The sequence below is a fragment of the Neomonachus schauinslandi genome, chromosome 11 (genome assembly GCF_002201575.2).
Source record: "Neomonachus schauinslandi chromosome 11, ASM220157v2, whole genome shotgun sequence".
NCBI classification, from domain to species: Eukaryota; Metazoa; Chordata; class Mammalia; order Carnivora; family Phocidae; genus Neomonachus; species Neomonachus schauinslandi.
Window position 1 is genome coordinate 5,360,141 of NC_058413.1, and position 11,043 is coordinate 5,371,183.

At 58.1% G+C, this 11,043-nt stretch overlaps 2 protein-coding genes across 4 annotated transcripts in view; one reads left to right on the top strand and one right to left on the bottom strand.

Annotated features, from left to right (window-relative positions):
* PPP1CA (protein phosphatase 1 catalytic subunit alpha) overlaps positions 1-1,375 on the top strand; it is a 3,522-nt gene extending 2,147 nt beyond the window's left edge. For both annotated transcript variants that reach the window (XM_021685113.1, XM_044919736.1), the window contains 3 exons: positions 405-628; positions 712-846; positions 921-1,375. In XM_021685113.1, the coding sequence (XP_021540788.1) occupies positions 405-628; positions 712-846; positions 921-1,031 (470 nt within the window). In that variant the 3' untranslated portion in view covers positions 1,032-1,375. The remainder of the gene's footprint in view (positions 1-404; positions 629-711; positions 847-920) is intronic.
* RAD9A (RAD9 checkpoint clamp component A) lies at positions 1,151-6,908 on the bottom strand. 2 transcript variants are annotated; one of them, XM_021685112.2, is made up of 11 exons: positions 6,760-6,908; positions 6,602-6,672; positions 6,019-6,147; positions 5,465-5,579; positions 5,277-5,376; positions 3,763-3,875; positions 3,555-3,664; positions 3,409-3,473; positions 3,180-3,317; positions 2,220-2,424; positions 1,151-2,133 (listed from the first exon to the last, which is right to left on the bottom strand). In XM_021685112.2, the coding sequence occupies exons 1-11, from the start codon at positions 6,791-6,793 to the stop codon at positions 2,038-2,040; spliced, it is 1,176 nt and encodes a 391-aa protein (XP_021540787.1). In that variant the 5' UTR covers positions 6,794-6,908; the 3' UTR covers positions 1,151-2,037. The 2 variants fall into 2 exon arrangements, with proteins under 2 accessions (XP_021540787.1, XP_021540786.1); XM_021685111.1 differs by having other exon boundaries at positions 3,409-3,664.
* Between the last annotated feature and the right edge of the window lie 4,135 nt (positions 6,909-11,043).

Below are 11,043 nucleotides of genomic sequence, written 5' to 3' on the forward strand. Positions count from 1 at the left end.
GGGGGGGGGGGGGGGGGGGGGGGGGGGGGGGGGGGGGGGGGGGATATATTCCCAGTCACCTGGAACAGCTCTCCCAGTGCTCTTGCTTTGCACGTCACTTCTTCCAGGAAGCCCCCCCGCCACCCCCACCCCAGTACTCGGTTCCACTCACCCCCGTTTTGGCCTTGGCATTGTGCGTGGACTTTGTCTCCTTTGTTCAGAGAGCTCTGTGGTCCTTGAGGCAGAAGGGGATGACTTCTGCCCGCCTGGACTCCTGGGACTTTGGGAGGGAGCCAGGTGGTGGCAGGTAGAGGGGAGGCTGACCTGCAGAGGCTTTGTGGAGCGGGGGGTGGGTGGGTGGGGGGTGTCTTTGTTTTGAGGCTTGAGGAAGTGACCTGCCCCCCCCCCCCCCCTTGCTCCCCCAGGCCTGTCCCCAGACTTGCAGTCCATGGAGCAGATTCGGCGTATCATGCGGCCCACAGACGTGCCTGACCAGGGCCTGCTATGTGACCTGCTGTGGTCTGACCCTGACAAGGACGTGCAGGGCTGGGGCGAGAATGACCGTGGTGTCTCCTTTACCTTTGGGGCTGAGGTAGTGGCCAAGTTCCTGCACAAGCACGACTTGGACCTCATCTGCCGGGCGCACCAGGTGGGCTGGCAGCTCTGGGGTGGGTGGGAGCGGGGGCTGGGTAGCCAGCACCTGCTGAGCTAACTGCCCCTATCCTCATCCAGGTGGTGGAAGATGGCTATGAGTTCTTTGCCAAGCGGCAGCTGGTGACACTCTTCTCGGCTCCTAACTACTGTGGCGAGTTTGACAACGCAGGTGCCATGATGAGTGTGGATGAGACGCTAATGTGCTCCTTCCAGGTGGGGATGGGGAAGGAAGGGGCCTGTGACCCCGTGGCTTAGCCTGTGAGCCTGACCAGTTCTGTCTCTTTTAGATCCTCAAGCCCGCTGACAAGAACAAGGGGAAATACGGGCAGTTCAGTGGCTTGAACCCTGGAGGCCGGCCCATCACCCCGCCCCGCAACTCCGCCAAAGCCAAGAAATAGCCTCTGCGTGCCCGCACTCTGCCCCAGATGGTGGATTGTACAGAAATTATGTGGCCTCTGGGGGGGTTCACGCTGGCCCCCCAGGCCCAACCTGTCACGGGGAACACGGAGCCTTGGTGTGTTTTTCTTTTTTTTTTTAATGAATCAATAGCAGCGTCCAGTCCCCCAGGGCTCCTTCCGCCTGCACCTGCAGTGGTCGCAAGCAGGATCCTGGGGCCGAGGCTGCAGCTCAGGGCAAAGCAGGGCCAGATGTGGGTTTCCAGCCTTGCTTGGCCTCAGGGCTGGCAGACAGATCCTGGGGCGACCCATCTGGTCTCTTGAATAAAGGTCAAAGCTGGATTCTCGCCATGGCCTCCGTCTCCCTTGTCCCAAATACTGGGCCTGGCAGCCCTTCTGTCCAGGGCCACTTGGGAGAATAGGCTTGCTGGGCATGGGGACCCAGCCAGGGTAATCCCAGCCACAGGCTCAGGTACACAGGAGCTTAGAATCCCAAGCCAGGGCCAGACAGCATAGAGAAAACAAGAAAAAGTTTGTGGGCCACAAGGGATCCCAGAGGTGTGCCCAGGATTTGGGGGAGGGACAGGTCATGATTGGCAAAGAAGGTAGACCAGCAGGGGCCAACAGCCCCTCTGTGATTTCTGTCTTAGGGAGGTACGCTTGGGGAAAGCAGGTGTCCAGCCCTAGCCACATGGTTGGAGTCTGGCCTAAAGGCCTACTGGGAGGGGAATAATGGGTGAGGGACCTCCCATCAGGTGGTGGCTCACTGCCAAGCCTGCGGACAGACATGATTGGTTGGGAGTTGATGAGAGAACATAGGACCCAGGCTAGTCACAGATAGCCACGAGGGACCTGGGGTGGCAGCAAGACCAGCGCTCAGCTCCAGCACAGCCCACCTTGACCACCCAGCAGGGTGGAGATCAGCCCTATCTCTGGGCTGCCCCTGGGGGAAGGGGGAGGCTGTGGCTTCATCTAGTCCAGAGCCTCTGGACACAGGCTTGTTCTCAGTTCAGCCTTCACCCTCACTATCTTCAGCCAGCACAGGGCTGGGGCCCGGAGGGGAGTGTGCAGGGGCGAGGATGGAGCCAAAGAACAGCGAGCGGAACTGGAAGGTGAACAGAGGAAGCAGAGTGAGTTCTGGAGGCTGCTCTGTCCTTGCCTCCCACCCCTGCCTCCATCTCCAGCCCCTACCTTCTTGGGTGGGGGAGTCTCAGGCTGTGTACCGGCCTCAGCTTCATTGTCCTCTGAGTAAGGGCCAGGGCTACAGGGGGGCCGGAGGCCGGGAAAAAGGGAGATGGAGGGTACCGCCCGGGAGCCCTCGCTGTCCGCAGTGGTTTCCATGGCAATCATGTAAGAGTCAATGTCATCGTTGGCAAAGTCATCCAGGTGGGGTGTGCTGCAGGCAGGGACAGGGTGTCAGCAAGCCACAGGGAGAGAAGAGGGTACAGAGGCAGGACCCCACTTTAGAGGACTCAGAGGGAGCGGTGAAAGCCTTGCGGCCACCGGTGATCTCTTGGCTTTATTACTTTCTCATTTGGTTGGAGCGGAAAGATGCTGTGGTTACGTGGTGGCTTCCTGCAGGGTGTGGACCTGGAATCCGTTTGATCAGAGTTCAGGTAGGGGCCTGAGGGAAGCATCCTGGGAGCCAGTATAGCTCAGCTGGGGTAGAGAAGCATCGAGTCCTCCGAGCTAGGCCACCTGGGGCCAAAGCCTCCACCCTCCCAGGAGACAGAGCTGGAGAGCACTGGGGCCCAGGGACGTGCTGGGCAGGGGGCCAGACCAAACTTCCTCTGCTTCGGCTACACTGGGCCCATCCGCCCCGGCCCACCTGCCCTTCCAGCCACCTGCCTCCCGGCAGCCTGTTCCCTCCTTGGCCTGAGAAGAGGCTCGGAGGGGAGGCCTCAGCCAGAGAAGGAAGCCAACCCGACCTTGGGGACACTTCTTCCCGGGGTGGGAGGGCTCTCTCTGAGCACAGCTGACCAGGAAGGCTGAGCCTGCAGGGCTGGAAGGGGCTGTGAGCACCAGAGGGGCTGGGGCCTGACAGGAAGTGTATGTGCTGGGGGAGGTGCACGAGCTGCAGGCAGGAGGCTCGGGCCGGGGTCCAGAGAGATGGGAGTGGGGAGGGGCGGGCGGGCATGTGGGCAGCCTCACCTGTGAGCCTGGAGTGGAGGCGCCAGCCTGCGGAGCTCTGGGGAGCACAGGGCTGGGGAGTGCAGGTCCGACTCCGACAGCGTGGCCAGGACAAAGTGTCCGTCCAGCAGAGAGTCACTGACGGCAAAGATGGCTGGCCTAGGCAGATGACAGGTCCCGGGCAAGGTCAGGGCCCTTCAGTTCCCAGCATCCCAGAGCCTCCCCTCCTGGACCTGAGGCTTGGAATTACCTGCCTGGTGCATCGAAGTAAACGCTGAGAGACAAGTTTGCGGATTCCGCAAAGCTCAGGAGTCCCTGGGAAGGGAGAAGCAGAGCAGTGAGGCCCCGGGCAGGGCAGGGAGGACGGGGTGGGGAGTGTACTGGGGGAAACCTCACCCGGAATTCCTTGAGGCAGAAAGTGATGGCCACCCCTTCCTGGGCCTGCAACTGCTGGAAATCCTCCTGCCCGATGCTCATCTCGGTCACCATGGCTTTGACAGTGCTGTCTGTGGAGGCAGGAACAGGAGGGACCTAGGCTTCTGGGCCCTACCCCCTCCCACCCCAGCTCTAACCCCCTGTCTAAGGCCACGTCCGGCTCTCTCACCTGCCTCCTCCTCCTCCTGGTAGCTGCGCAGGATGACCCTGCGGCCACAGCCAATGCCCAGTGTCACTTCTGCCAGCGCCGGGGGGAAGGGCAGAACAGCCTCCCCCAGGACCCTGTGAGGGGGGTACAGCATCACACCCAAGGCTCAGGCCTGCCCCGTGGCTTCGCGCTTGCGGAGACCAGTGTCCAAAAGGACCCACCATGTGCTGGCCCTAGCATGCCCTGGGAAGGAGGACAGGGTGAGCAGGGCATGGCTCCTACCCCATCCAAAGCTTTCAGGCTGCTGGGGGAGAAAAAGTCCACTGCAAGGGACGGGGCAGACAAGAGTAGAGCCCAGAGGAGGCAACAGAAAGGATGGGCTGTTCGCACTGGGCCAAACCAGACTGGCAGCACCTGCCCCTCCCAGGGGGGAAAGCACACCAGGCCATCCCTATAAACTCAGCCTTCAGAAAAGACCTTTAATCTTTGTCTTTTAGAAACACATGTTGACAAATACATACATATGAAATAACATCTGAACTCTGTCTCACGGCAACTGGAACAGGAGCAGGGATTCGCTTTTATACATACTTGAAATTGTCCATGAGAAAAAGAAAAACAATTGCTCATTTAAAAAAAAAAAAAAAAAAAAAACCACCACCAAAATCCAGACCAGAGGTGATAGATACCCTTCCCTCTTTCTCTACCCAAAGGAGTCCTGAGCAGCATCACCTCAACAGAACTCAGAAAAACAGATCATCAGGACCCAAAGGGAACTTCAAATTACCACACCCTATGGCTACAAAAAGAAATGAACGTGACCTTGGGCTACTCAAATGCAAGGAGCATGCAGCAAAAGGTGAGAGGGGAGCCACCCCTCTCTACACTGATCTGCTGCAGGGACCTTTGCCTCCACTGGAATCCCCATCTCCTGGGCCCGGCACAGCCCCCCGGGTACTCTGATTTTCCCGGAACAGCCCCATCCCCACGGATGCTCATTCAGGCGGCCCTCCTGGACCATGACCACCCTGTCCAGCCTCCTTCCTTGGCCTGCGGACTCCTCAAAGCTACAGCCAAAGCAGACAGGAAAAGAGGCTGCCCTTGAGTGGAGAACAGTCCCAGAAAGATGACCACACCAGAGAAGGATTTTGAGCCCCTGAGTCGCAAAGCTAGAGACGGATGTTCAAGGCTGCTCAAGCCAGAGAGAGAGGACTTAAGAGCAACCCAAAGACATGCTTTCTAAAAGAGGAGTTGGAAGGGGTCTAAGTGGCCAGAAAGCCAAGCTGGATCTTTGGGGTGGAGAATATGGGTTCCTGAAGACAGTGAGGAGCATGGAGCGATGCCCTCCTCCATTCCAGCCTCAGCCCCTCAAGAGCCAGCCCAGGACCTGAGAGCAGACCGGTCTAGATAAACTCTTTGAGGTTGATAGAAACTCTGCAGAGAAAATGAAGGAGGTGTCTTCTTAAATTGGCCCTGGAAGCTCCAAAGAAACAAATGAGACCCACGCCCAGTTGGTAGCTGGAGGTCACACTCACCGTGCTGGGGCACGGAGCACATTCGAGCACAAGGCTGGGTCAAAGACGGCCTGCAGGGACTCGCAGTCCTGGAAGGACAGGTTGTGAGTCTTCCTCACCCCTGGATGGGCAGACAGGGTCTCAGTGGGTCTTGCTAACCTCCACGCCTCCACGCCAGGGACCCCTTGGCCGGCCAGCCGCCCACTCACCGTATTTGCAGTGCAGCTGGACCACCAGGCGGCTGCTCCTGCCACCCAGTGAGATGCAGCATTTCTCCACGCTCCTCTCCACCGTCGCCAGTGAGCGGAAGACGGCCAGGAACGACTGAGTGGGGGCAACACATCAGCCCAGTGCTGTGCCTCCACCAACCAGCTCTCACCCCCACATAGGACCCGGCCATCCCAGGCTGAGCACTGTCCCACTAGGAAGGGAGTTCCCACAACATGCAGCACATTTACGCCTTTCCAGGCCTCTGTTCATGCTGTTGCACACCTGTCTGGGATGCCTTGAAAGATCTGCTTACTTTTCGAGGACCAAGGTGAATGTCACCACTCTCTCCAGGTCCCTGGCAGAAATCAGTCTCCCTCACCGTATCTCCCATTACCCTCGGTGGTCTTTCCTATGCCCCTCACTGCATTTTACACCTGCTTGCTCCTGCATACATCCCTCTCCCCAGTTAGCATCTTCTGAATGCCCCAGGGCAGACACATTCCGGGGGGCGCAGAGGGGACACAAAGCACCGCTGATGAGGGAAGGGCCTCACCTTCATCAAGATCTTACAGCGCAGGGCTTCCTGACCAGGGGCGGCCGCCTGGTACTGCTGGAAGAAGAGGGGGGCAAAGAGGAAGCAGGCATAGGCAGAGCGAGAGGAGTTCACCGTCCGGAGAGAGAGCTGGGCCAGGAAAAGCAGGGAGAGGGATGCGGTCAGGGCGCAGAGACAGGCCCTGCCCTCTGGCCGGCTTTTGCTCACACACTTGTCCTGACGTCCTCCTCCTCCTCCTCCTCCACCATCACCTGTTGAAATCCTCCCTCTCCTTCCGGTCAGCGGGTGCCTTCATGAAGCCTTCCTTCCCTGAATCCCCGGCAGTGACTGCTCCCACAGCAAGGGCCCTACACAACCGTCAGCACACTCTACCTTTCCCCCCAGTTGCCCCCACCCGCCACAGGCACTTCGGGGAGGGCAGTGGCTCTCGATTCACAGCCGGCCTGGGAAGATGACAGGGCCCAGACTGACGCCCCGACAACGGGAGGCGGGGGACAAACTCGGCAGACAACTCTGCCCAAGGGCATCTGGCCTGACGCGAGGAGAAACTGGCTCCCGGCTGTAATCCCACCCACCCCCTCACCCCGTCTTCCAGGGGCTCCAGGTAGAGCTCGTCCCCGATGCGGGACAGGGAATGGACGGCCTTGCCGAGCACTGCGGGGAGGAGAAAAGGAACGGGGGTTAGGCTGGCGTCTCCGGCGGTCCCACGTGCCCCCGCCCCCCCCGGCCGCCCCAACTCACCCTTCACGTTGCCGCCCGTGACCAGACACTTCATGCTGCCCTCGGCGCCGAGGCCCAGTCTGGCCTCCGACCGAGCTGAGACTGGCGGCCGGCCCGCGCCGGGCCCTACCCACCCGGCCCGCTGCTCGGCTCCGGGTCTCACCCGCCGCCGCGGGGCCGGGAGTTCCCTTCCCGCGCACCGCCCCCCGGAAGCCCCGCCCCCGCCTTCTCATTGGTCCCCACACCGGCGCCTCCGTCACGTGAGAAAAACGCTCGCCCGCTCCGCCGTCACGTGACGGAGTCCACGGTGACGGGGGGTGGGGCGGGTCGCGGTCACGGGAGCGGGGAGCGCCCGGCCCCGGTCTTTTCGCGGCCTTGGGGAAACGGCCGGCTCGGTGGGGCCTCGGCGGCTGTGCAGCCGAACGCGAGGAGTACGGAGGACGCGGCCGCAGGGCGCGAGGCACCCGGTACGAGGCCGCGAGCACCGGGCTCGGAGCCCTGAAATGTGCGGGCGAGCCCTCCTGAGTCGCTTAATACAGATCTTCTGGGCGCCTGGATACGGGGTTGAAGCTGGACCATCCGCACGGACACAAGCAGCAACCACCAGCTCTAAAGAGATTAAAGCAATTTGCTGCAGGATCCCAGGGTGGGAGAGTGGCTGTTCACTCTGGCTTCGAGGAACCCCATCATTGATCTTTGAAGACCAGAAGATTCTCGGGGCTGAAGGGGGTAGAAGGGTGTACCTAGCAGGGGGAAGCGAGAGGAAAGGGTCATTGGTACGTGGGCCTTGCCCCTTGTGGAGGGAAGTGGTCTGTGAGCCTTGCAGAGGGATGGAGGCTGCCAAACGATGAGGGACACCAGTGGGAAGCACTGGAAACGTTTTACGAGGGTGGAATCGCGTTTATGTGGCCATCTAAAACAAAACCCAGGGGGTGCCTGAGTGGCTCAGTCAGTTAAGCGTCTGCCTTCAGCTCAGGTCATGATCCCAGAGCCCTGGGATTGAGCCCCGCATTGGGCTCCCTGCTCAGCGGAGAGCCTGCTTCTCCCTCTGCCTGCCACTCTGCCTATCTGTGCTCTCTCTCAAATAAATAAATAAAATCTTTAAAAAAAAATAAATAAATAAAAATAAAACAAAACCCAGGACTGTGCAGAAGGAGGGGATTCGTCAGTCAGGGAAGTTTTCCCCTCGCCTTCGGCCCTGGGCTGCAGGTCTGCAAAGTGGAAGGGAAGTCCCAAAGGGACTTTCCGACCTCCAGCTCCCATAGCACCAAGCTTCTGTAGTGCTTTGAAGGGCCCTGGGCATCCCTGCATTCCTTAGGGCTGGCTTGGCCTTACTAACCCTCTGGTACTGTCTGCAGTGAGGAGTCGTGTTTGCCTACCAGCCTTTTGCCCTCCAGCTCCTGGCCTGAAATTCTGGACCCTGCCTCTTTGTTTCTCCCTCTCCTTGCCCTCAGTGTCCGTGCATCACCAGACTTCTCTAGAGCATTGCGGGGGCTATTCTTGCCTTGCTGGGGGAGCGGGGAGGCAGTGTAAATGGTACTGCGTCTACCCAGGCATTTAAGTCGGGTCCGCTGGGAGTCATCCGTGACCCTGTCCCTCATCCCACATATTACAGTCCTTCAGCAAGCCCTGACTGCTCCATCTTCCAAACAGATGGCACCCTCTTCCATCTCCACAGTCACCCTCCTGGCTCGGGCCACCATCCTCTCTCACCTGGACGACTGTAGGAGCTGAGTGGTCTCTTGCCTGGCTTCTGCAGTCCACTCTCCATACAGCACCAAAGTGACCTTCCTAAAACGTCCCCCTTCTCACATGCTGGCTCCTTCTCTTCCTAGGGCTCGTCCTCAGAGAGGCCTTCTGTGCACCGGCCCCCACCACTCATCACAGTGCAACAGTATTTCATTTGTTTCTACCTAAGGTGCTGTCGTGAAGCTTCCAGTGCCTTCCCACAGCCCCATCCTTCCCTGGACAGTAGCTGCTTCCCCTCCACACTCTGTCCAGAAAACACGACCCACAAAAAATAAATAAAACCCACAAAAGAACCTCGTGTTAGCTATTCTCTTCCTTTCCTCTCCTCTCTCAGTCTCTCTCTCTCTTTTACCCCAGTGTGACTGTGCGTGGCCTTCACAGCTTTGCCCCACAACTGTTACGTGCACAGCCCGACTGGTACAGGAGGCAGCCGCCAAGGCTCCCTGGAAGGCAAGGTGGGGGACAGTTACACGGTCGCACCTCTGCCCCTGACATCTATGGGGCTGTAGGGTCCTGTGGCCTTGAGGTCTTGGAGGCAGGGCCCTGGGGAGGGAGAGGGAAACATAAACTCTTCAGGTGGTGGTGGTTGTGGTTGTTGTTGTTGTTTATTTATTTAAGAGAGGACATGGGGCGGGGGGAGGGTAGAGGAAGAAAGAGTTTTAAGCAGACTCCACCCGGAGCGCAGATCCCGACTCAGGGCTCCATCTCAGACCTGAAACCAAGAGTCGGATGCTTTTTTTTTTTTTTTTTTTTTAAGATTTTATTTATTTATTTGATAGAGACACAGCGAGAGAGGGAACACAAGCAGGGGGAGTGGGAGAGGGAGAAGCAGGCTTCCCGCTGAGCAGGGAGCCTGATGTGGGGCTCCATCCCAGGACCCTGGGATCATGACCTGAGCCGAAGGCATACGCTTAACGACTGAGCCACCCAGGTGCCCCCCAAGAGTCGGATGCTTAACTGACTGTGCCACCCAGGCACCCCCGACTCTTCAGGATATTTAATGAGTCTTCAGACATACACACACACACTCTTTAGGATTTTTTTTTTTTTTTAAGTAATCTCTGTGCCCAATGTGGGGCTTGAACTCACAACCTCAAGATCAAGAGTTGCATGCTTTACTGACTGAGCCAGCCAGGCGCCCCTCTTTAGTATTTGTAATGAGTCTTTGGACAAACACACACACACACACACACCCTACCAGAGGTCTGTTCTCACCTGACCCTTTTGAAGGGTTCAGACACCAGAAAGGAGCTGTAATTGGCTGTCCTGCTTCCCCCAGACTGCGGGACTGGAAGGAAGATCTCCGAAGGCAAGCAGCCTCTCCAGGCTTGCACTTGGCACAGGCAGTGATGCCTTTCAGGTCCAGAGGGAGGACGCACAGTGGAGGATGAGGGCCTCATCCCCCGCCAGGAGCACTTTGTGTTGGCAGAGGAACCCAATTTGGGGTCTGGGCCAGAAGTCGAGAGACCTGTATAGCTCCAGCCCTACTCACAAGAGTCTCAAGCAAGTCAAGGCCCTTCTTTGGGCCTCAGTTTCTTCCTTGGTAAAATGAGGGGGTTGCATGAGCTGCTCTCTCCGGATTCTTTCAAATCCCAAATTCTTAGCCTCACCCCATATTCAAGGTGACCTCCCACAGGTACATAAGTATGTAAGTATGTGGGAATATGTGTGTGTTCACGTGAAGCAGATATGGAATGGAGGAAGGTGGTTGCCATTTCAAACTTTTAAAATAATTACCCGCTGGGAAATTTCCTCCCTTCAACCACCACCTCTTACCCAACTGGTTAGGTTTAAAAATGCAGGAATTCAGGGGAACCAGCTCGGTCCATGGAGCATATGACTCCTGATCTCGAGGTTGTAAGCTTGAGCCCCATGTGGGGCGTAGAGATTACTTACAAATAAAACCTTTAAAGAAAAATGCAGGAATTCCCAGAGCACCGTAATTTATTTTTTCAACCTGTATTAGACACACTTCTCTACAGGAGAGAGTACAGGACAAAAACCCGTCCTCGTGGGCTTCCACTCGGGTGGCAGGAAGCTCTGCAGGAAGTCGGCTGGGCTGTGCACACACAGGAAATGGTGTATGTGTGGTCACTCTGGGGGAACCAAGCAGGCGAGGGAGCTCCAGCAACCAGAACAAGCTTGGCACATAGTGGCAGCTTAAGAAGCATACACTGAATGACAGGAGTATAGCGTTCAGCCAGTTGGCAAGACTCGAAGCCAGGTTGCCCGCTGAGGTGGACTAAGGGCATTCGAGGCACCGGCCTGCCTCCATCTGGCTCCACCACTTTCAGGGTGTGTGCAGATGGGACACGTTGCTTGTTTCCTCTGAGCCTCGCCTGTACGTTGGCGGAGGGGTGATACCCAGGCCTTCCCTCAAGGGGCAGCTATGAGGGTTCGCTCCGCCAGTGTTCATAAAGCTTCTAGGACGCCTCCCCATACTTTAGGGTCAGGACCAGAAACAAAACAAGCCCGCGTGGACAGAGCCCTGGTGCATCCCACCAGGAACCTGGGAGGAAAGTCCCCCCAGAGAAACATTCCAGAGAAAGGCCTGGA